General features: G+C 45.8%; 1 protein-coding gene across 1 annotated transcript in view; it reads left to right on the plus strand.

The window, feature by feature from the left end:
- LOC115142447 (ubiquitin carboxyl-terminal hydrolase 43-like) overlaps positions 1-27,033 on the plus strand; it is a 107,982-nt gene that overhangs the window by 23,968 nt on the left and 56,981 nt on the right. The window contains 1 exon segment of the mRNA XM_065001516.1: positions 15,011-15,117. Within this exon segment, the coding sequence (XP_064857588.1) occupies positions 15,011-15,117 (107 nt within the window).

Genomic DNA, 27,033 nt, shown 5'->3' on the forward strand with positions numbered 1-27,033 from the left:
TTATCTCTCTACTACATCCATGAATGGAGCCACTCTGGATTCTTTGCCACAGAGCATGTCGCTACCCACTGGGCACACACTGGTTGAATCAACGTTGTTTCCACATTTCAGTGAAATTATGTTGAATCGTCGTGGAATCTGTGCCCAGTGGGTATTAAGATTCAGCTCAGATCTATGGCTGACAGTTGGGCTTCTGGTGCTGCTGGGATTGACTCAGAGACACTATAGGAAGCACAGGTGGTAGTGTTAAGCTCAAGAGTCCAACTATTGATTCAACTTTTGTTTTGAAATGATCACTGGCTCAGAGACCGGTTTGATTCCTGCTGAAATTAGTCAGAACCACTATAAGTGGTAGGAAGCACAAGTGATTTTGCTAACCCCTTCAGAGTCTGATGTAGAAGCAAATGAAATACACAGAAAATACCAAAATTCAGGCACTTTGTCCCAATGTGATTAAGCTCTAGTCCTACATTTGATTTAAAAAAAAATGTGTTGTGAAATGATCACTTAATCTGGGTCTCGGAAGTAATCACTGGTTTTATGACTGTGGTGATGACTGTAGTGATGACTGTGGTGATGACTGTGGTGATGACTGTGTTTTACATTTAGTGGTTATTAGTCTAATGCAGTTTAAACATTGACTGAAGATTCACTGTGGATTCGGTCGTGTACAAAAACACAGTTGCTGACTTTGCGTTCAAACATCTTTAGCATATTTTAGGGCTGGGTTTGCCAGGGACGATATCATATCACGAAGCTCAAAAGTTTGGGGTCACTTAGAAATGTCCTTGTTTTTGAAAGAAAAACACATTTTTTTTGTCCATTAAAATAACATAAAATTGATTAGAAATACAGTGTAGGCATCTGCTTTCCTGTATGTTTTTCTCACAATTGTATTTTGAAATTTGCAGAAGGTTAACTGACAGCTGCAATCAACTGTAGAAATATAATCCATAGATGGCAGTTCCGATTCAAGTCAAGACTGGCAGCCAGGACTCATACTAAGACTCATCTGTCTGTAGAAGCTAACAAATGATTTCAACAACTTCTGAGCGATTCAGAGTTTACGCCACTGTTTTTCAAAGTAGCTTTATCATTTTGTGGTAATGGCACGAGAGCATGGGCCATCACCGGTGAGCAGCCTAGGCTTCATCTTCATCATTGGGTGAGTCAGTGTGGCTGCAATAAAAATGACCTGGTCTTGAACTCAAACAATAGCCCAGGCAAATGTAAAAAAAAAAACACACAGCATGTACAATATTAGGAAGAATATATTCTCACTGTCAGAGTAGCCACTCATTTCGGCCATTTGTGTAGTATTAAAAATTATTTTGCTAATGTCATCTATCATGTAAATGAAGTAGAGTTGCATGAAATGCAGTTCCCCCCCCCCCCCCCCCCCCCCTCCTATGTGTGGAAATCCTAAAAAACACCTCTGCTCAACCTCTACCCAGCACCCCCAACTCCAAACATCTCCCTGTGGCTATGCGCACACACCGTGGTGCATAAGTGCACACACACACACACACACACACACACTGCGGTACACCGTGAAACAGGGGTAGGAAAACAACATGTGTTTTTATGTTCTGGCTGCCGCATTATGAAAACCTCAGAAGAAGCAACCAGGGACGTCTCTGCCACTACATGGATCACAGAGCACAGGACCATGCAGAGTCCTGTGTGAGCTGCTGCTTCTGTCTGTTTCTCTCAGATATCACAGGACCTGAACAGAATCAATTCTGACTCACACTGTGACTGGTATGAGTGTGAGTAAATCGTACAGGAGCCCTGTTAGGACAAACAGAACCTGTTTGCTTTGGGACCTGTAAGGTTACCTCTGCATACCCAGCGGTATAGTCACAGGCTAGCTTCAGGGACCCCAGAGAGCTTGGGCTCCTACTATACAGAAGTACCTCAATCTCTTATAGAGAGTCCCAGACAGGAGGGAGAGTACGGCCCAGGATGCAACAGCCCAGGAACAGTGTGTGTTTTTAGGTCAGCACTGGAAAATAAAAGGGAGCCGCACACTCTAGGAGCTCAGATGCTAAAATGTAATTACCAACATTTCGACAGCCAAGCTGTCTTCATCAGGGTCAGCACTGAGCATGTGGTAGTACAGTGAGCAACACCTCGCAACGTCTCTCATACTCCGGCAGAAGGTGAGCTAGGTCCGTGGGTCCTGGCAGGAGAGGACAACGGCTTGCCTCCCCACCAGCAGAGCTCTATTTTTGGGCTAAACTCAACGGTAGTCCCCTCCCTGCCTAGCCCTGCCTAGCCCTACAGCTGGCATACACGGCCTCGTTTACGAAAAAGTGAGCGGTCCAGTTTTTTGGGGCAGTTGCTCGGCATCATGAGAAGATATCATTATTTCGCTGCTTCGTATAAGAGACTCACTCTTCAACTGCATTTTTACATTGAGCCGAAACCAGAAGTGACGATGATCATCGTCCATCCAGCTTGTATTCATGTCTCCAACTAGATGAGCGGGATCACGCAATATCTGTGTCAAAAACACAGCCACACGTGAGTATATCCTCCGGCATGTCGAACAAAGACAGACACATAGGAAATATCTGTCTGGGACTTATTAAAGAGTCCTATTGATATATGTGTGTCCTCTGATGACATCATCACACTGTCAAGACAGACACGAAGCAGACATGGCTGTGATTTATTGAACTGTTTCAGTCCGCATGAGAGGACCGGACCGCCCTGTTTACGGAAGAGTCCTTGGCTTCGTCTCAAATGAGAACCTATTCCCTTTGTAATGGGAATACTGTTGACCAGAGACCGTAGGAAACAATATAATATGGTAATAGAGTAGGAAACAATATAATCTGGGAATAGAGTAGGAAACAATATAATCTGGGAATAGAGTAGGAAACAATATAATCTGGGAATAGAGTAGAAAACAATATAATCTGGGAATAGAGTAGGAAACAATATAATCTGGGAATAGAGTGCCATTTGGGAATCAGTCCTTGAGGCTACGGGTCGTGCGTGTGCAGAAATGTGATGTTCTGATACCCAATACCCATGAGTATACCCTTGTGTGTGCCTCCCTGCGACGCTGCCTTAGTTCTGCTGATTGCAGTGATATGTGTCTGTTTGACGTCACACCTTTCATGGCAAAAGCAACGGCAGAAAAGGATCCTGGGTACAACATCTTCTGAGAAAGAAAAGGCATAGGTTATTTTTATTTCTGTGTTCAATACATGCTCCAGGGCAGAAATGTTCAGTGCAAGCATTGTGAGAAACCAATAAAAAAATACAAATCCATTGTTTATGTAACTGCCTAGCAATACACAAAATGGATGGATGTACACAGTGCATGATCATCAAATCAAATGTGCAAATAGTCTGGGTAGCCATTTGATTAGGAGTTCAGGAGTCTTATGGCTTGAGGGTAGAAGCTGTTTAGAAGCCTCTTGGACCTAGACGTTGTGCTCCGGTACCGCTTGCCGTGCGGTAGCAGAGAGAACAGTCTATGGCTAGGGTGGTTGGAGTCTTGGACCATTTTTAGGGCCTTCCTGGTATAGAGGTCCTGGATGGCAGGAAGCTTGGCCCTGGTGATGTACTGGGCCGTACGCACTACCCTCTGTAGTGCCTTGCGGTCGGAGGCCGAGCAGTTGCCATACCAGGCAGGGATGCAACCAGTCAGCATACTCTCGATGGTGCAGCTGTAGAACCTTTTGAGGATCTGAGGACCCAGGCCAAATCTTTTCAGTCTCCTGAGGGGGAATGGGTTTCGTTGTGCCCTCTTCACAACTGTCTTGGTGTGTTTGGACCATGTTACTTTGTTGGTGGACGCCAAGGAACTTTAAGTTCTCAACCTGCTCCACTGCAGCACAGTCGATGAGAATGGGGGCATGTCCTCGCTCCTCCTTTTCCTGTAGTCCACAATCATCTCCTTTGTCTTGATCACGTTGAGGGAGAGATTGTTGTCCTTGCACGTCACGTCAGGTCTCTGACCTCCTCCCTATAGGCTGTCTCGTAGTTGTCGGTGATCAGGCCTACCACTGTTGTGTCATCGGCAAACTTAAAGATGGTGTTGGAGTCGTACCTGGCCGTCCAGTCATGAGTGAACAGGGAGTTCAGAAGGGTACTGAGCACGCACCCCTGAGGATCAGCGTCGTGGATGTGTTGTTACCTACCCTTACCACCTGGGGGCGGCCTGTCAGGAAGTGCAGGATCCAGTTGCAGAGGGAGGTGTGTAGTCCCAGGGTCCTTATTGATTAGCTTCGAGGGCACTATGGTGTTGAACACTGAGCTGTAGTCAATTAACAGCATTCTCACATAGGTGTTTCTTTTGTCCAGGTGGGAAAGGGCAGTGTACAATAGAGATTGTGGATCTGTGGGGCATTATGCAAATTGGAGTCGGGTCTAGGGGTTCTGGGATAATGGTGTTGATGTGAGCCATGACTGCAGTCTGGCTACAGGCATGAGTGCTATGGGTTGGTAGTCATTTAGGCAGGATACCTTAGTATTCTTGGGCACAGCCATTATGGTGGTCTGCTTAAAACATGTTGGTATTACAGATTCGGACAGGGAGAGGTTGAAAATGTCAGTGAAGACAGTACACGTCCTGATAATCTGTCTGGCCCTGCGGCCTTGTGGATGTTGACCTGTTTAAAGGGCTTACTCACACCGGCTGCGGAGAACATGACCACACAGTCTTCCAGAACAGCTGCTGCTATAATGCATGTTTCAGTGTTATTTGCCTCGAAGCGAGCATAGACGTAGTTGAACTCGTCTGGTAGGCTTGTGTCACTGGGCAACTGTCAGCTGTGCTTCCATTTGTAGTCTGTAATGGTTTGCAAGCTCTGCCACATCCGACGAGCATCAGAGCTGGTGTAGTACGATTCGATCTTAGTCCTGTATTGACGCTTTGCTTGTTTGATGGTTCGTTGGAGGGCATAGCAGGATTTCTTATAAGCTTCTGCGTTAGAGTCCCGCTCCTTGAAAGTGGCAGCTCTAGCCTTTAGCTCAGTGCGGATGTTGCCTGTAATCCATTGTTTCTGGTTGAGGAATGTATGTACGGTAACTGTGGGGACGACGTCATCAATGCACTTATTTATGAAGCCGGTGACTGATGTGGTGTACTCCTCAATGCCATCGGAAGAATCTCGGAACATATTCCAGTCTGTGCTAGCAAAACAGTCCTCTAGTTTATCATATGTTTCATCTGACCACTTTTTTATAGACAGAGTCACTGGTGCTTCCTGCTTTAATTTTTGTTTGTAAGCAGGAATGAGGAGCATAGAATTACGGTCAGATTTGCCAAATGGAGGGCGAGGGAGAGCTTTGTATACATCTCTGTGTGGAGTAAAGGTGGTCCAGAGTTCTTTTCCCTCTGGTTGAACATTTAACATGCTGATTGAAATTTGGTAAAACAGATTGAAGTTTCCCTGCATTAAACTCCCCGGCCACTAGGACCGCCTCCTCTGGGTGAGCGTTTTTGCTTATGGCGGAATACAGCTCATTCAATGCTGTCTTAGTGCCAGCCTCTGACTCTGATGGTATGTAAACAGCTACACATGATCACTTGACTTCCCATGTCTTAAGCTTTGTAAGTTTAATTTCTCAAGCTATCAGTGTATATAATAACCTTTTCAAATACACATCTCACTTTCTGTCTGCTTGGGAATAGATTCCCCTTGACTTCGATACAATATTCACGTAGCCAGTATGTCCTGTATATCTGCTTTAGCTGTGGAATAACTTCTGAAATCTTGCTCTGCTCCAATCATTTAAATTCTGGAAATCAATAACAGTAGCTTGCAAAAGTATTCACCCCCCTTTTTTGCTATTTTGTTGCTTTACAACCTGGAATTAAAAATGATTGTTTGGGGGGGTTTGAATCATTTACACAACACTTTGAAGATGGAAAATATTTTTTCTTGTGAAACAAACAAGAAATAAAACAAAAAAACAGAAGACTTGAGCGTGCATAACTATTCACCCCCCAAAGACAATACTTTGAAGAGACACCTTTTGCAGCAATTACAGCTGCAAGTCTCTTGGGATATGTCTCTATAAGCTTGGTATATCTAGCCACTGGGATTTCTGCCCATTCTTCAAGACAAAACTGCTCCAGCTCCTTCAAGTTGGATGGGTTCCGCTGGTGTACAGCAATCTTTAAGTCAAACCACAGTTTCTCAATTGGATTGAGGTCTGGGCTTTGACTAGGCCATTCCAAGATATTGAAATGTTTCCCATTAAACCGCTCAAGTGTTGCTTTAGCAGTATGCTTCGGGTCATTGTCCTGCTGAAACAGGTTTCCCTCAAGAATTTCCCTGTATTTAGTGCCATCATTTTCCTGCTGGAAGGAGGTCCTGCTGAAACAGGTTTCCCACAAGAATTTCCCAGTATTTAGTGCCATCATTTTCCTGCTGGAAGGAGGTCCTGCTGAAACAGGTTTCCCTCAAGAATTTCCCTGTATTTAGTGCCATCATTTTCCTGCTGGAAGGAGGTCCTGCTGAAACAGGATTCCCACAAGAATTTCCCTGTATTTAGTGCCATCTATCATTCCTTCAATTGTGACCAGTTTCTCTGTCCCTGCCAATGAAAAACATCCCCACAGCATGATGCTGCCACCACCATGCTTCACTGTGGGGATGGTGTTCTCGGGGTGATGGGAGGTGTTGGGTTTGCGCCAGACATTGTGTTTTCCTTATGGGCAAAAAGCTCCATTTTAGTTTCATCTGATCAGAGTACCTTCTTCCATATGTTTGGGGAGTCTCCCACATGCCTTTAAGCGAACACCAAATGTGTAGCTTATTTTTTTCTTTAAGCAAAGGCTTTTTTCTGGCCACTCATTCCGTAAAGCCCAGCTCTGTGGAGTGTACAGCTTACAGTAGTCCTATGGACAGATACTCCAATCTCCGCTGTGGAGCTTTATAGCTCCTTCAGGGTTTTCTTTGGTCTCTTTGTTGCCTCTCTGATTAATGCCCTCCTTGCCTGGTCTGTGAGTTTTGGTAGCGTCCCTCTCTTGGCAGGTTTATTGTGGTGCCATATTCTTTCCATTTTTAAAAAATGGATTTAATGGTGCTCTGTGGGATGTTCAAAGTTTCTGATATTTTTTTATAACCCAACCCTGATCTGTACTTCCCCACAACCTTGTCCCTGACCTGTTTGGAGAGCTCCTTGGTCTTCATGGTGCCGCTTGCTTGGTGGTGCCCCTTGCTTAGTGGTGTTGCAGATTCTGGGGTCTTTCAGAACAGGTGTGTATAAATACTGAGATCACGTGACATATCATGTGACACAGATTGCACACAGGTGGACTTTATTTAACTAATTATGTGACTTATGAAAGTAATTGGTTGCACCAGATCTTATTTAGGGGCTTCCTAGCAAAGGGGTGAATACATATACACGGACCACTTTTCCGTTTTTTTTGGTTTTTATCATTTTTTTAAACAAGTCCTTTTTTTCATTTCACTTCACCAATTTGGACTATTTTGTGTATGTCCATTACATGAAATCCCCAAAAAATGAAATTACAGGTTGTAATGCAACAAAATAAGAAAAACACCCAGGGGGATGAATACTTTTGCAAAGCTCTGTAAATAGCCTGGAAAGGTTTGGATGCCAGTGCTAATTTTCTCCTCTGAGCTACAGTGGGCCCAGAAAATGGATCTGTTAGCTGTTAGCGTTCAGCACTTTTAGATTACACAATTTAACATTTGAGCTCTTTTTGCATATTAGCATCTCTCATGTTACGCTAACTCCTGCTTCGCATGTATTTTTGGCAGGCCCACCTGCCTTGGCAGACAATGGCAGAGCAAAGAAAAATACTGTAGGGGTATTTATTCATCACTGGTTCCCAGATATAAGAAAATGTTAGTGCACGCACACACTCACTTTTAGAGAAATCACAGTTGAATGGAGGCATCTGTTGTTTGTTCTAAGGTCCAGCTAAGTGCCTGTTGACCTACTTGTGGGGAAGGTGCCTTCTCTAGTGAGCAGCGAAGCCCACCGGGCTTTGGATTTGTTATGAATAGAGAATTACGTAGCCCGAGCCTTCGCTGCAGTGCCTGGCAACACATGCCTTGGGTCTGCTGGTATTCCCCAAAATACACTCTTACTGCTACTACTGCAGCGGCCACCCGGAGACTCTCTTTATCAGCCACTCACTCTCAACAGAGGCGACAGGACAGTCTATCCCCTTATATAAGCCTTATGCATTACCTTAACCTGTTAGTGGCATGATAAACAATTGGATTGCTAAAAGCACATTCCGTAGTGCAGAGTTGCGAAACTATGCACCTCTTAAAATAACACATTCTGGAAAAGTAAAACATGCACTTCTTATTTTACGAGATCAAGATCAGCCAGTTTTTCCCCATAAGGTGCCTAAGCAATACAACCCAGGTTAAGCCCACTAGCTTCCCTTCCTCTCCATCAGGAAAATAGAATAAACACAACTCTGCAATATGTAACTGTTAAAAGGCATGTTGAGTTATTTTATGAAGATGAATTGCTGCGGGGAGAGTTTGTGCTTCGTGGTTTTAAACTCACAACTAATTTCCAAGGAAAATCAAATTTTTATTTGTCACATACACAAAGGAGATGCTGTGTTTAATGAAAAACGTCCTCCTCAGTCCACATTTTGATGGGAAAGGAACCCAATGTTTCCATGGTGATTTGTGTAAGGACTGGGACCAGGCTACTTAGCTGAGGATTCTGTACTATGCTAGTATACTATACTATCTCTGACTATGGTTTAGTTCTGTCTCTGGCTGTAGTTGAGTTGATTCTTCCATCTACTCAAGGTATTGGTCTCGGTCACCTATTAGCATATCCTGTGTTTTTGTCCACATTTTGACTGAAAGGAATGTCTCATTTGAGTTAACTGACCTGAAGGACTGTACCTATTAGCATTTCCTGTGTTTTTGTCCACATTTTAACTGAAAGGAAGATCACATTTGAGTTCGGTTCAGCGCTGCTGGTCAGCTATCTGTGTCAGCTTCCAACCTTACCAGGTACACAACTCTGCTAACAGGACACAACCAAGAGACTGAAATTCACCTCTCTAATGGCGCACATTCTGCACTGTGTTGTAGGATTTTCAGAATCCCTAGATGTAATATTTTCTAGTGCTTTCGCTCTCCCTCTCTCGCGCTAATAGCTCCAATAAACCATTATTCCCCAGCACGTCTCAGGCCAGCCATGTTTGTATTTAATCTTTAATTGTGTTAGCGAAGGAAAAAATTGCTTTTGGGGATTCGACAGCTTGAAAGAGACATCTTGTTCATTTGGCTCATCATTATCAGCGGAATAGCTTCTTGGTTGAAAAGACTTAATAAGAGACAAAACAATATTATTACTAGATAGTCTGGAGTTTGCTGTGCATCATAATGGTTTTTGTGTGTTTAAAAAAAATAATTGGATGACAAGCTATAATGGAGGCTATTATCCAACTGTTTGTAATGGTTGTTGTAAAATGTTGTCATGGTTTTGCTCCTCACCTTCATAATGTAACAACACGTAAGACTATTTCAAATTTTTGTACCATCGTCCTTAGATCTTGCAAAATGTTGTTATGATGTGGTTTGTCAGAAGAAAGAGTCTGACTCAAACCTATTGAGACTCTTTAACACGTCCTCATGAACACTTACTGTAGATGCATCACACACACTCTACTGCTGCTATTCCCAATGTAGGTGAGTGCTCTTCTGAAGAGAGTGTTTCTAGTGGCACGATGAGATTTTCCTGCCTTTGGGGAAACTAGGAAAGTGTACCACACACATCTTCTTCACAGGAAGCATAATGGACTTTCGTACCTTTTTTTAAGAACATGGTGACACATTTAGGATACGAAGAGGGGAGAAGAGGTATAAATAGCAGTTAGGCCTTTTGCTGTTGACACAGAAGTGTGTCAAGTAATTGATGACATCACAGATGTTGATGAAACTAAGCTGACAGATATTCTCCAGGGTTATGTTGTCGATCTTGGTTGTACAGTACTTACAGTATGTTTTATTGATACACATGTTGATAGAATAATCACACCATAAGACATTGATATTGTATGTGTGTATGTGACCTTGCTCTAAATGTGTCCTAAATTAGTTTGAGGTAATTAGAGATTTTTAGACAGGCACAAACTTCAGGGCGGAACTTTCACCCCAAAAACGGAAATTGATGTCGACTTCAAAATCGCCTCCGACGCTTAGCTCTGGTCCCCAGGTGACAATGAATTAATGTTCTATCTCACGACCTCAAGCAGGGCATCTAAACTGTCCTTTACCATCCAGGTCGGAAACTACTAAAGTGATGTTTTGGGGCAGAGCAACTCAAATAGCTCCTTCATCCGATTGCTCTATTTCTTTACCGTCAACTGTACTGTTCTCACTGAAAGCAGTCAGTATAAATGTACCTATACTATGTAGTGTATCATGGGGTTACACAAGACTTTGGCCCCATGGCCAGTCAGTATAAATGTACCTATACTATGTAGTGTATCATGGGATTACACACTACTTTGGCCCCATGGTCAGTCAGTATAAACGTACCTATACTATGTAGTGTATCATGGGATTACACAAGATTTTGGCCCCATGGCCAGTCAGTATAAACGTACCTATACTATGTAGTGTATCATGGGATTACACACTACTTTGGCCCCATGGTCAGTCAGTATAAACGTACCTATACTATGTAGTGTATCATGGGATTACACACTACTTTGGCCCCATGGTCAGTCAGTATAAACGTACCTATACTATGTAGTGTATCATGGGATTACACAAGACTTTGGCCCCATGGCCAGTCAGTATAAATGTACCTATACTATGTAGTGTATCATGGGATTACACAAGACTTTGGCCACATGTCCAGTCAGTATAAATGTACCTATACTATGTAGTGTATCATGGGATTACACACTACTTTGGCCCCATCTCCAGTCAGTATAAATGTACCTATACTATGTAGTGTATCATGGGATTACACAAGACTTTGGCCCCATGGCCAGTCAGTATAAATGTACCTATACTATGTAGTGTATCATGGGATTACACAAGACTTTGGCCCCATGGCCAGTCAGTATAAACGTACCTATACTATGTAGTGTATCATGGGATTACACAAGACTTTGGCCCCATGTCCAGTCAGTATAAATGTACCTATATTATTCAGTTTATCATGGGGTTACACAAGACTTTGGCCACATGGCCCAAAACCTCTCAAAGGGTTCTCTACAAGGTTTCAACTGAATGAGTTAAATAGCAATTGAATCAGCCTCATTCGTAACCCCATAAAAGCTTGGATATGTGGCTGTGACCTCTTTGTTTGCTGAGGCTATTTCATTTTTTTACTCTGCATAGCAACTAATTGAAGGCCTCTCTCATAGGCTATTCACAGAAAGAGTAATAGTATGGAAGCATGTAGCGTCATACAACACTCCAAACAAGACAGCAATAATCATCTTATCCAGCGTGCTGAAAGTCATCACACAACACACATTCCCCCATGTCCCAAATAATATATGCCTCAAAAACATCTGATTGAAATGTCTATTTGATCATTTTCATTGGCTGAGAGTATCAATGAATATCCAGTATGGAAGCATATAGCTCAATGTGCTCCATAATCCGGTGGATCTGTCTCCTTCAGTTTAGCAGGAAGTGATTAGTATGGTTATGATGACTAAGACTGTCTTTTTAAAGGCACTCCAAAACACAACACACCTGAGTCTAGAAGCTCTTGGTGAAAATATCTCAGTGTGCTGCTCTTTGATTACATCAAGCAGGCACTGTTCAGGTAATTGCAGAGTATCTACCTGCAGTCCCCTAGCACCATGAGTCACAGTGGTTCACTCTATCCTTCGTTTGATTTCTCTGTGCACTGAATAGAACTCAATACATCAACTACCAAAGCACTTCAATAAATTATAGTTGTGGGTGAATGCAGTTTCTCTATATAAGCAAGCTAAATACGAAGTTGTCAATGAATTGGCCAATGTTGTGCAGGACATCTACAGCAGGTGTACTCAACTACTACTTGAGAAGATCCGGTTACACAAATTCCTGGTGGCAAAGGTCTGTATGGATAATGTAATTTATCGGCGTAGTAACAAACCCCCACCTCGCAACCCATGTGACCCCAAACTGTTCACACCCCTCTTGTTGGCGGAGAGAACATTTAGCCGTTTTAAAGCAAATTTCCCGCAATTCTACACGCTTTGCATGGGGCAGAGATTTGTTTTGCTGATTTAAAGCTAATTTTCTGCAGTTCTAAGCATTCTTCCATGCCTTATGTGTGTTTATATGATACCAGGGGTCAATGCCCGAACGAGAGAAGAAAAAAAATATCTGGATCTGGTCCGCGGTTCACCAGTTGGAGGATCTAGAACTATCAAACAGGCAAAGCGTCAATACAGGATTAAGATCAAATCGTACTACACCGGCTCTGATGCTCATCAGATGTGGAAGGGCTTGCAAACTATTACAGACTACAAAGGGATGCACAGCCGAGGGTTGCCCAGTGAAACGAGCCTACCAGACGAGCTAAATCACTTCTATGCTCGCTTCGAGGCAAGTAACACTGAAACATGCATGAGAGCATCAGCTGTTCCGGACGACTGTGTGATCACACTCTCTGCAGCCGATGTGAGTAAGACCTTTAAACAGGTCAACATTCACAAGGCCACAGGGCCAGACGGATTACCAGGACGTGAACTCCGAGCATATGCTGACCAACTGGCAAGTGTCTTCACATTTTCTCTCCCTGTCCGAATCTGTAAAACCAACACGTTTAAAGCAGACCACGATAGTTCCGGTGCCCAAGAATACTAAGGTAACCTGCCTAAATGACTACCGACCCGTAGCACTCACGTCTGTAGCCATGAAGTGCTTTGAAAGACTGGTCATGGCTCACATCAACACCATTATCCTAGAAACCCTAGACCCACCCTAATTTGCATACCTCCCCAACAGATCTACAGATGATACAATCTCTATTGCACTCCACACTGCCCTTTCTCACCTGGACAAAAGGAACACCTATGTGAGAATGCAATTCATTGGCTACAGCTCAGCGTTCAACACTATAGTGCCCTCAAAGCTCATCACTAAGCTAAGGACCCTGGGACTCCACACCTCCCTCTGCACCTGGATCCTGGACTTCCTGACAGGCGAACCCAGGTGGTAAGGGTACGTAAAAACACATCTGCCATGCTGATCCTCAACACAGGGGCCCCTCAGGGGTGCATGCTCAGTCCCCTCCTGAACTCCCTGTTCACTCCAACACCATCATTAAGTTTGCAGATGACATAACATGATTGTGGACTACAGGAAAAGGAGGAGTGAGGACATGCCCCCATTCTCATCGACTGTGCTGCAGTGGAGCAGGTCGAGAACTTCAAGTTCCTTGGCGCTCACATCACCAACAAAGTAACATGGTCCAAGCACACCAAGACAGTTGTGAAGAGGGCACAACAAAACCTATCCCCCCCCTCAGGAGACTGAAAAGATTTGGCCTGGGTCCTCAGATCCTCAAAAGGTTCTACAGCTGCACCATCGAGAGTATGCTGACTGGTTGCATCCCTGCCTGGTATGGCAACTGCTCGGCCTCCGACCGCAAGGCACTACAGAGGGTAGTGCGTACGGCCCAGTACATCACCAGGGCCAAGCTTCCTGCCATCCAGGACCTCTATACCAGGCGGTGTCAGAGGAAGGCCCTAAAAATTGTCAGACTCCAGCCACCCTAGTCGTAGACTGTTCTCTCTGCTACCGCATGGCAAGCGGTACCGGAGCACCAAGTCTAGGTTTGAGTTTATTTTATTTTTGCAGGGACAGTGCACATTAATCAACATTTCAGTAAAAGTGCCAGTTTAACCAGCCGGCTCATTTTCAACCGCAGTCCCTGGACAGGTCCAAGAGGCTTCTAAACAGCTTTAGCCCAAACCCATAAGACTCCTGAACATCTAATCAAACGGCTACCCAGACTATTTGCATTTCTTCCCCCCCTCTTTTACGCTGCTGCTACTCTCTGTTATTATTTATGCATAGTCACTTTAATAACTACATGTACATATTACCTCAATTACCTCGACTAACCGGTGCCCCCGCACATTGACTCTGTACCGGTACCCCCTGTGCATAGCTAGTTATTTTACTAATGCTCTTTAAATATTTGTTTATTTTATTTATTATTTTGGGGGGCTATTTTTCTTGAAACGGCATTGTTGGTTAAGGGCTTGTAAGTAAACATTTCACTGTAAGGTCCCAGTATACCTGTTGTATTCAGTGCATGTGACAAATCAAATTTGATTTGATTTCACTCATATTGCACTTTATTTTAATGTTGTTGTGGATGAGTAATCATGTTTTTTCATTGAAGAAAATACAGTGTTATTCCTGATTGTGCTGTCACCCTGCATTATATGGATCATGATCATATATGGAATCAGGAATATCAACACTTTGTACCTCTTAAGTAAACAAAAATGAACTACATGGTTGGTGTCTCATTTTCCCGCTGTACTGAAACTTAACCGAACCCCAAAACTGCAATACGTGCCACCGAACCGCGGGTTTGGTGAACCTTTACAGCCCTAGTGGGCAGCCGGACCGGCTTGTTTTGATTCAACCCAGAATTAGTATATTGACTTTAATGTGTTTCCCTACCTACTGCTCTCCCTTCTACCCAACTCTCATCGATCTCCCCCTAAGCCAAGGAAAGCCGAGGAAAGTGAATTACATGGGAACGCAAACACACACACATGTAATGACAGTCACGAGGTAAGATCTGGCTGTGTTCGTTCTCTCTCTTCGCCAGCGAAGCTGAACACTATAAAAAGTACAAGAGTGTATTAACGTGCATTATCACCTCATCTAGCCCCTGTCCCATTGTAGTGCTCCTGTTTACATCTGCTGTGATACACCTTGTTACCCTGCTGCTGTTCAGCTCTAGTTTCAGTGTTGACGTTTTCACACACACACACACACACACACACATGTATATATACAGGTCATTCACGCTTTCTCTCTCTCTGTTCCAGGGCCTGCTGGGTGGAGCGGAGGAGAGCCCTGTCTCCGGCCCAGCAGCATCACAACAGCCTGGGACTCGGCACAGCTTCGTCCAGGACCACTTTCAGGCACAGTACAGGTAATAGTCCTAGACAAAATCATACAGGTAGATTAGTAGTCACAGACGATAAGAGGTGAGGAGTCACATTCAATTAGTACAGGTCATGTGATAACGCATACTTAAGTTATGCAGCAATTCAATAACGATATCTCACACCATGATTTCTCACACCAGGATTCATGGAGTACAAAAACACCTAATCTTCTCATCCAAGACTTTTGTAATGTCTGTGTGCATAGTTTTTTTCTCGCCAGAATCTATAGCATGCCATTATATAGAGTATAGGTATTCAGAACAGGTGAGCATGCACTTTCCCTCCTGTGGTTAAGAACCGCTAGCCTGCTAAAGTAGGTCACATTGAGCTAGCTGTGAACACTTTCTGGGATTAGTCTGTATCTTGTTTGGCTCTTTTCCTCCTGGTCTGCAGTGTACACACACACACACACACACACACACACACACACACACACACACACACACACACACACACAGCAGCAGGATCCCAGCGTAGCCAGTCTCATGGAAATGCAGTGACCCTCTGCTAGCCTTGTCATGATGTTCTCCATCTCCTTTCCTCCCCATCCACCTCTTCTTAGATCAATCTGTTGAAATGTTCCACTTGTTGATTCATGACTGAGCAGTTTCACGGATGATTAGACTTTGACACATCCATATTGTATAGATAATGAGATTAGACCTGAAATGTACAGAATCCGCAGGGAGTCGATTGCAGCCAACAGGCATCGCTCCTGGACTTCACACCATGCTGGTAGATTAGCGTGAGTCAATCAATATAGAGTTAACCCCAGACAGTTAGATTGTCTTGATGATGATGCGGGGTTAATCACTCAATCAATCATGGGATTATGATTCCCATTCCCTCATCACAGGATTATACACTTATACAAACCCACTGTATCCCTGCGAAGACTGATCTCTCCAGGCTGCTAATTGGAAATTGCTCTCAGAACCCATTTTGGTTCCAGGTATAACTCTTTTGAGTTCCATGTAAGAACACACTCTGGAAAGGGTTCTACACCGAACTCAAAAAGGTTTTACCTTGGAGCAAAAAAAAGTGTTATTCGAAGGGTTCTCCATTGGGGACAGCTAAAAAAAGAGTGTAGTGTGTGTTTAGTCAGGGGTTACAAAACAATACTTCAAGCACCAGTAATTAGTACTTCGATGGTCTGCTCCCTAAGGATATGTCTCAGTGTTGAGTACATGTTGTTGTCACATTATGCAGTCTACTGTAAAGTGATTACAGAACTACTCCAAACTCTTGTTTCTCCCGCAACACACCGTGTCATTTTCTGCCTGGCTCCACCTCAACAGCTTGAAATGTCAGAGAGTAGCAGGTTTACACTGTAATTACGATTCCAGAGTTCCGGACACAGACTCAGGTAGCAGGATAACGGCTGTCTGGTTTGGCTGGTGGGAGGGTGGTACAGATGGAGAGGGGGGGCAGATGGCTGGAGGGCTTGTTACAGATGACCTTGCAGGTAGAGCCTGGGAGAGGTAGAGCCTGCCTGGCTGTTCCCCACCACCTCTGCCTGGCCTGGCATTACATGGGGCCGTCTGTAAAGTTCTTTTTGTCTGTAGAGTTAATGCACTGTGCCTGCCTATAACTGTACTTCTTGTTCATGCAAGTGCATTTGAGTATGAATACAGATCAGCACAAGTAATGTATCCTATCCACTGCACTCAAACTGTTGTGTTACATTGGGCTCCGTTCCAACATTCTAACTCAACGTTGCAGTATTGGGTGTTCTATCTTCCAGACTTCTGAAGACACAAGACTGTGTAGTGGTGTGACTGAGACAATGGGTGTTTTTCAAAATGCATACTACCGCGCTCCGAGCATGCAAATTGGAGCACGGGAGGGTCGGAGTATGAGTCGAAATCAAAGTAGCCAAAACGGAGCACGGAGGGAACTTCTCAAATGTGAAATGTTGCTTATTCGCATGTAAAATGTTACCTGACTACAATATTTTATGTTGATATGTTCATAAATACCTGCTGTGTACATTTTAGCATGTTTACCTGCCTAGGTACCATAGAACGCAAGCCCATAATAAGTCAATAGGGCTAACTGGCTAGCTACTACAGTTACTACTGAAGAATTGTTAGCTAGCTACCCACAAAGAATTGACATCGACCTAGCATAATATTAGTTTTAGGTCATTTTTGCCTGTTTAACTAGATGGTAAATTAGATTATTACGATTCACATATCTAGATGATAATTATGAAGTAAAACTTGCTTTGTGTAAATCTTGTTTTGTCTATTGTTGCCATTGTCCTGCAGTGTGAGGTAAAACAGGAGGGGAAGTGCTTCTCAAATGTAATGTTTTATGCATTCTCTCTCGTCCTCACAAGAACGTAGTCAAGAGAACGTTGTTGGAGCATGAGAGTGTGGAGCATGGTAGTATGCATATCGAGAGACACCCATTGGCTCTGATGAGTTTGGGTTCTGGGACTCGTCCTCCACACTTTCTCCTTATGTTATTGTCCTTCTATAATTGTGGTTGCCGTGGCGCTGGTTTCTAATAGCATGACTAAACAAAATAATAATCACTCTTAGATTGTTTCTCTCTCGCTCTCTCGCTCTCTCTCTCGCTCTCTCTCTCTCTCTGCCAGTCTTTTTATATCTGTGAGACTCCTCGGGGGCGTTCTGATCTGAATAAATGTTTGCGCTTAGAGTGGAGGCTGTCTGGTGTTTTAGGCTGCAAAACGAGAGAGACAAGCGACAGTCACTTTCCAGCCTCAAATGACTCTTGGTCTACACCCTCAGTCTGTCATGTTGAGTTTGGAACGTTGGTTTTCTTAGTGTCAACGGTTGCATCCCAAATGGCACCCTATTGCCTTTAAAGTAGGCTACACAACTTCAATGGGCCCTGGTTAAACGTTGTGCACTATAAAGGGAATAGCATGTAATTTGGGAGGCAGTTCAACACAGCTGCCCAAGATGGTGGTGAAGAATTCTGTAGCTAAACCTTTTAAAGCAGATTATCCAGAGCTCACACTGTCACTCCTCATTCAACCTGTTCTTTGATTTTATTACCATGATGACCCACTCACACTCCCTCCACCGGGGAGGCCTCCTGGGCTGCCATCTTCCCCCCTTCCACCTTGACCTTACCTGGGGCGTCTCTGAGCTGATCCCATCCCAGGCTGGATGCTTTGAAGTGGGGGTTAGAGAGTTGATGAAGTGGAGGGCTGCTTTGATCTCTCCACTGGTGTTTTTTTGTGAACGTACAGAGTGTAGAGACTCCAAGCTCTGCTTCCCCTCTCCGACCCAACACCTTCTAACTATCATCAACTAACAGTTACTCTCTCACTCACACACACACACACACACACACACACACACACACACACACACACACACAGGTCTGCCAATTACCCCACTAAAACAGTAGTTCTGTTTACCCTGTTTACTTCTCTGCCAAGCAAACACCAATACAATTGTATTGACCCACTACTGTCAGAGCTGAGGCACTTTATTACTCTCTGTGAAACTGTGTACGCTGTTTCACGATGCGGTTGGCTCTAGTGGTTGAGGACGGTGGAGTAATTGTGAGGACTGCCAATATGTTTTCCCTCCTCCTTGTTGATACCCCACTAACAGCTGAGGTAATAAAAAGCGTACTTACGCTAAGAGAGGAGCTGAGAGTTCTCAGGTGTGCGTGCCCACTCACAACGTGCCCTTTATTTTATGGAGTTCGATCTGTACTGTAGGAGCCTACACAGTAAGTGCTTGCAGTTGAAGCTTGCCAGAGATGATAGTGCAGTTGTTTGTTGAGAGAATGAGTTCAACAACTGGTGTCCGGGTCCCCAATGCTCCGGTGACGTGGAGGAGGAGGCTGTCAACGGCCTGGATCGACACCAGAGAGAGAGAGGGACGATTAGAGCCTCGTCTAGCCTCGTATCTCCACACTGCAGATGGGGGCCAGAGCGCATCGCACCTCTCAGTATGCAAGCAGGATACACACAAGCAGGGATGCGGATACCCTTCTCTGAGTGGATAGAGGCAGTAACCATCCGCATACTCATGAACTTTCTGACATGAACACACTGGGACTGTAAAGGCCACTCGGAGATCGTACACATCGTCAACAGAGGAAATACTTTCGCAGGACGATGAGGATGGTCAACCTCAAACTTCATCAACACTGTGAGATGAAGGTCACAACAACTATTGGGGGGTGGGGGGAGGGGGGGTGATTTCAACTCAACGTTTTTAAACAAGTGAACATCCTTTTTGGCTTGGAGCTGCCTCCAATATCACAAATGTCACACGCAATCTCTTGAAGTTGAAGACACAATCCAAATGTCCAGCACAGGAAGCATTCAACAGACCAATCAGCTTGTCTCCTAACCGGCGTTGCGTTAACTCCCAGACATCATCTTCCAGCTCGTCACACCCCTCAAAGAGAGGCAGTCGGAAACATTTGTCCCCCCACCTTTGAGGCGTAGCCCTTTGTTCATTTCCCATGGCGTGGGCCCTTTGTTTAAAGGTCTCTAATGGAGAAGCAGATCAGCCTCAGTGCACTCATCCAACCCAACCTGGACACCAAAAACCCAGACAGACTGACTGACTGACAGGGGGATTTCGCTCTGGCTACAGCGGCCCTCCCCGTTTCACCAGAGGAAGAGAGGAAATGAGGAAGAGAGGAAATGAGGAAGAGAGGAAAGGAGGGAACAGAGGAGGAACTGTCTGCTGACCTGTAGAGTAAAAGTCTGGAAGGACCTGCCATGTGTTCCACTTTAGACGTTATGCTAATTACAGGGCAGAAGACACTATGCTGTAGACTTTTCTCTGTGGATTGATTGGTTAGTCGAACGACTAAAGGAGGGGATACTCGAGCCTGTGCCTTTGTCCTGGAGTGGCACTGGGCTGAAATGGCATCAGGACCTCTGTGCCGGGCCTGTATCCATCAGTGTCTGGGATTGGGGTCCTTTCATTTCTGTTCAGGCCTCATTCGCATCCCCGGCCATTACCAATGTGTTTCTCTACCACTTTGCTTTTAGCCACATTTGTGGAAAATGCAAATCAATAATGGCAAGATATTGAATCTCAAATGGGCTTTTCACCCGAGCACTGAGTATTTATGAGACCCGGCTGACTCCAACCCCTGGGGAAGTTATATCTCGCATTTGTCCTCTCAATTTTGGGATGAAATGGACTGAATGCATTGGAATACATTATTCAAGCAGAGAGGGATTTTTAGCTGGTGAAACTGAAAGGAAAAAGGGGGTTGATGGGAAGACGAGGTTCACCGTGGGTTCAAATCTATTCACTAGAAAGGTCTGTGGTGTGTTTGACACCGTATCTTCATCCTGTCTAATGTGGGTTCAGGGTAATGCACGGTGCGAGCTGTTTGCTATGAGAGCTGCGTTCACGAAAGCTCTTGGACCCATTTACTGGTCAAACATTCTGTAAAAGCACTGTGTCTGTGTCATGATGTTTGAATTCTGTCTCATGTATGTTGATGCGTAGCATGTGCTATATGTAGGCCTATGACACGAGAGCTGCATTCCAATAGGGTGAGGCTTGCAAGTTCAGTCATGCTGTTTGGGTTATTATCTCGTAATTCAGTGGTCTTGAGCGATATAGATGCTGCGTTCAAGGAAGGTGATATGAGCCTACGTGTTTAGTAATGCTGGTCATGTACTATTTATTTAGGTAGTGCAGGGAGGCTGTTCAAAACCTAATCTGTATAAATGATGAATAATGATCTCTGGTAGACCGTCGGTCGGTAGGACTGCCAACTCGTTGCTGTGGGCTAGAGGCCAGGGGATTGGTGCTGTGGAGTCAGCCAAATGCAGAGTGGATGGTGGTGCGAGGATAGGCTTGACACACACACACACACTGACAGACTCTCTCCTCACAGACAGGTGAACCAACCCGAGTGGAAACGCCGTCAGACTCCACATACTAAGTTCTAAGTGATTGTGTGCACGTCAGACTCCACATACTAAGTTCTAAGTGATTGTGTGCACATCAGACTCCACATACTAAGTTCTAAGTGATTGTGTGCACATCAGACTCCACATACTAAGTTCTAAGTGATTGTGTGCACGTCAGACTCCACATACTAAGTTCTAAGTGATTGTGTGCACGTCAGACTCCACATACTAAGTTCTAAGTGATTGTGTGCACGTCAGACTCCACATACTAAGTTCTAAGTGATTGTGTGCACGTCAGACTCCACATACTAAGTTCTAAGTGTTTGTGTGCACGTCAGACTCCACATACTAAGTTCTAAGTGATTGTGTGCACGTCAGACTCCACATACTAAGTTCTAAGTGATTGTGTGCACGTCAGACTCCACATACTAAGTTCTAAGTGATTGTGTGCACGTCAGACTCCACATACTAAGTTCTAAGTGATTGTGAGCACGTCAGACTCCACATACTAAGTTCTAAGTGATTGTGAGCATGTCAGCCTCCACGGAGAGCGTTCCAAGTGACGTTGGGAGGTGTAAGCACCGCTAATGCTGTGACTGTCAGAATGTCATTTACAGCCTGACAGAGTGTTGAATGGGGGAAATCTGGGATCCATAGAAATACAATAACTAAGTAATACTATTGAAATCGTAATGCTATTTCTATGATATCTGGGCACATCTCTACAAAACCTCTCTGAGTAGGAGCGCTGATCTAGGATTAGTTTAACCTTTTAGATCGAAAGGAATAAGATTTATAAGAACAGGTCCTAGATCAGCGCTCCTACTCTGAGACTCTTTGTGGATACAGGCCCTGTGTTGTAACAACTCTCGCTACAGACCTGTACCGACTATACTTGACTGCATCACTGTCCTGGAGTGACTCAGCAGAACACCTGATAACCTGGACTCATTCAGCTGAGAACAACCAGGAGGAAAAGAGAGAGCAGATAGAGCAGAACAGTCAGATGTATCAGCACGGTGGAGCTAATATGTTCCACACAAGCAAGTCTGAATGGTTGGAGAGAGAGAGGCAGCCAATCTGCTTTGTGTCTACCTCGTCTTCATTCTTTCCTTTTCCTTTCACCCCTCCATCCTTCCCTCTACCACCACCATCCTTCCTTCCCTCTACCACCACAATCCATCCTTCCCTCTACCACCACCATCCATCCTTCCCTCTACCACCACCATCCATCCTTCCCTCTACCACCACCATCCATCCTTCCCTCTACCACCACCATCCTTCCTTCCCTCTACCACCACCATCCATCCTTCCCTCTACCACCACCATCCATCCTTCCCTCTACCACCACCATCCTTCCTTCCCTCTACCACCACCATCCTTCCCTTCCTCTACCACCACCATCCTTCCTTCCCTCTACCACCACCATCCATCCTTCCCTCTACCACCACCGTCCTTCTTTCCTTCTACCACCACCATCCATCCTTCCCTCTACCACCACCATCCATCCTTCCCTCTACCACCACAGTCTTTCCTTCGCTCTACCACCACCGTCCTTCCTTCTCTCTACCACCACCGTCCTTCCTTCTCTCTACCACCACCGTCCTTCCTTCCTTCTACCACCACCGTCCTTCCTTCCTTCTACCACCACCGTCCTTCTACCACCACCATCCTTCCTTCTTTCTACCACCACCATCCTTCCTTCTCTCTTCCACCACCATCCTTCCTTCCTTCTCTCTACCACCACCATTCTTCCTCTTCTCTACCACCACCATCCTTCCTTCTCTCTACCACCACCATCCTTCCTTCCCTCTACCACCACCATCCTTCCTTCTCTCTACCACCACCATTCTTCCTTCTCTCTACCACCACCATTCTTCCTCTTCTCTACCACCACCATTCTTCCTTCTCTCTACCACCACCATACTTCCTCTTCTCTACCACCACCTTCATCTTCTCTACCACTACCATCCTTCCTTCCTTCTTCCACCACAGTCCTTCCTTCTCTACCACCACAGTCCTTCCTTCCCTCTACCACCACCATCCTTCCTTCCCTCTACCACCACCATCCTTCCTTCTCTCTACCACCACCATTCTTCCTCTTCTCTACCACCACCATTCTTCCTCTTCTCTACCACCACCATTCTTCCTTCTCTCTACCACCACCATCCTTGCTTCCCTCTACCACCACCATCCTTCCTTCCCTCTACCACCACCATCCTTCCTTCTCTCTACCACCACCATTCTTCCTCTTCTCTACCACCACCATCCTTGCTTCTTCTCTACCACCACCATCCTTCCTTCTCTCTACCACCACCACCATACTTCCTCTTCTCTACCACTACCATCCTTCCTTCCTTCTTCCACCACAGTCCTTCCTTCTCTACCACCACAGTCCTTCCTTCGCTCTACCACCACCATCCTTCCTTCTCTCTACCACCACCGTTCTTCCTTCCTTCTACCACCACCATCCTTCCTTCCTTCTACCACCACCGTCCATCCTTCCCTCTACCACCACCATCCTTCCTTCTACCACCACCATCCTTCCTTCCTTCTACCACCACCATCCTTCCTTCCTTCTACCACCACCGTCCATCCTTCCTTCTACCACCACCGTCCATCCTTCCTTCTACCACCACCATCCTTCCTTCCTTCTACCACCATCCTTCCTTCCTTCTACCACCACCGTCCATCCTTCCTTCTACCACCACCATCCTTCCTTCTACCACCACCGTCCATCCTTCCCTCTACCACCACCATCCTTCCTTCCTTCTCTCTACCACCACCATTCTTCCTCTTCTCTACCACCACCATCCTTCCTTCTCTCTACCACCACCATCCTTCCTTCTCTCTACCACCACCATCCTTCCTTCTCTCTACCACCACCATCCTTCCTTCCCTCTACCACCACCATCCTTCCTTCTCTCTACCACCACCATTCTTCCTTCTCTCTACCACCACCATTCTTCCTCTTCTCTACCACCACCATTCTTCCTTCTCTCTACCACCACCATCCTTGCTTCTTCTCTACCACCACCGTCCTTCCTTCTCTCTACCACCACCACCATACTTCCTCTTCTCTACCACCACCTTCCTCTTCTCTACCACTACCGTCCTTCCTTCTCTCTACCACCACCGCCATCCTTCCTTCTCTCTACCACCACCATACTTCCTCTTCTCTACCACCACCTTCATCTTCTCTACCACTACCATCCTTCCTTCCTTCTTCCACCACAGTCCTTCCTTCTCTACCACCACAGTCCTTCCTTCTCTACCACCACAGTCCTTCCTTCCCTCTACCACCACCATCCTTCCTTCTCTCTACCACCACCATTCTTCCTCTTCTCTACCACCACCATTCTTCCTCTTCTCTACCACCACCATTCTTCCTTCTCTCTACCACCACCATCCTTGCTTCCCTCTACCACCACCATCCTTCCTTCCCTCTACCACCACCATCCTTCCTTCTCTCTACCACCACCATTCTTCCTCTTCTCTACCACCACCATCCTTCCTTCTCTCTACCACCACCATCCTTCCTTCCCTCTACCACCACCATCCTTCCTTCTCTCTACCACCACCATTCTTCCTTCTCTCTACCACCACCATTCTTCCTCTTCTCTACCACCACCATTCTTCCTTCTCTCTACCACCACCATCCTTGCTTCTTCTCTACCACCACCGTCCTTCCTTCTCTCTACCACCACCACCATACTTCCTCTTCTCTACCACCACCTTCCTCTTCTCTACCACTACCGTCCTTCCTTCTCTCTACCACCACCGCCATCCTTCCTTCTCTCTACCACCACCATACTTCCTTCTCTCTACCACCACCATACTTCCTCTTCTCTACCACCACCTTCATCTTCTCTACCACTACCATCCTTCCTTCCTTCTCTACCACCACAGTCCTTCCTTCTCTACCACCACAGTCCTTCCTTCCCTCTACCACCACCATCCTTCCTTCTCTCTACCACCACCATTCTTCCTCTTCTCTACCACCACCATTCTTCCTCTTCTCTACCACCACCATTCTTCCTTCTCTCTACCACCACCATCCTTGCTTCCCTCTACCACCACCATCCTTCCTTCCCTCTACCACCACCATCCTTCCTTCTCTCTACCACCACCATTCTTCCTCTTCTCTACCACCACCATCCTTGCTTCTTCTCTACCACCACCATCCTTCCTTCTCTCTACCACCACCACCATACTTCCTCTTCTCTACCACTACCATCCTTCCTTCCTTCTTCCACCACAGTCCTTCCTTCTCTACCACCACAGTCCTTCCTTCGCTCTACCACCACCATCCTTCCTTCTCTCTACCACCACCGTCCATCCTTCTACCACCACCGTTCTTCCTTCCTTCTACCACCACCATCCTTCCTTCCTTCTACCACCACCGTCCATCCTTCCCTCTACCACCACCATCCTTCCTTCTACCACCACCATCCTTCCTTCCTTCTACCACCACCATCCTTCCTTCCTTCTACCACCACCGTCCATCCTTCCTTCTACCACCACCGTCCATCCTTCCTTCTACCACCACCATCCTTCCTTCCTTCCACCACCATCCTTCCTTCCTTCTACCACCACCGTCCATCCTTCCTTCTACCACCACCATCCTTCCTTCTACCACCACCGTCATCCTCTACCACCACCATCCTTCCTTCTACCACCACCGTCCATCCTTACTTCTACCACCACCGTCCATCCTTCTTCCTTCTACCACCACCATCCTTCCTTCTACCACCACCATCCTTCCTTCTACCACCACCATCCTTCCTTCCCTCTACCACCACCATCCTTCCTTCTACCACCACCATCCTTCCTTCTACCACCACCATCCTTCCTTCTTCTACCACCACCATCCTTCCTTCTCCTTCCTTCTCCCACCACCATCCTTCCTTCTACCACCACCATCCTTCCTTCTACCACCACCACCTTCCTTCCTTCCTTCCTTCTACCACCACCGTCCATCCTTCCCTCTACCACCACCATCCTTCCTTCTACCACCACCATCCTTCCTTCTACCACCACCATCCTTCCTTCTACCACCATCCATCCTTCCTTCTACCACCACCGTCCATCCTTCCTTCTACCACCACCATCCTTCCTTCTACCACCACCATCCTTCCTTTCCTTCACCACCATCATCCTTCCTTCCCTCTACCACCACCGTCCATCCTTCCTTCTACCACCACCATCCTTCCTTCTACCACCACCATCCTTCCTTCTACCACCACCATCCTTCCTTTACCACCACCATCCTTCCTTCTACCACCACCATCCTTCCTTCTACCACCACCATCCTTCCTTCTCCTTCTACCACCATCCTTCCTTCTACCACCACCATCCTTCCTTCCTTCTACCACCACCATCCTTCCTTCCTTCTACCACCACCATCCTTCCTTCCCTCTACCACCACCATCCTTCCTTCTACCACCACCATCCTTCCTTCTACCACCACCGTCCATCCTTCCCTCTACCACCACCATCCTTCCTTCCTTCTACTACCACCGTCCTTCCTTCTCTCTGCCACCACCATCCTTCCTTCTCTCTTCCACCACCATCCTTCCTTCTCTCTTCCACCACCATCCTTCATTCTCTCTACCACCGCCATTCTTCCTTTTCTCTACCACCAAATCAAATCAAATGTATTTATATAGCCCTTCTTACATCAGCTGATATCTCAAAGTGCTATACAGAAACCCAGCCTAAAATCCCAAACAGCAAGCAATGCAGGAGTAGAAGCACGGTGGCTAGGGAAAACTCCCTAGAAAGGCCAAAACCTTGGAAGAAACCTAGAGAGGGACCAGGCTATGAGGGACGGCCAGTCCTCTTCTGGCTGTGCCGGGTGGAGATTATAACAGAACATGGCCAAGATGTTCAAATGTTCATAAATGACCAGCATGGTCAAGTAATAATAATCACAGGCAGAACAGTTGAAACTGGTGCAGCAGCACGGCCAGGTAGTCCTGAGGCATGGTCCTAGGGCTCAGGTCCTCTGAGAGAAAGAGAGAAT

The sequence above is a fragment of the Oncorhynchus nerka genome, linkage group LG15 (genome assembly GCF_034236695.1).
Source record: "Oncorhynchus nerka isolate Pitt River linkage group LG15, Oner_Uvic_2.0, whole genome shotgun sequence".
Taxonomy (NCBI): Eukaryota; Metazoa; Chordata; class Actinopteri; order Salmoniformes; family Salmonidae; genus Oncorhynchus; species Oncorhynchus nerka.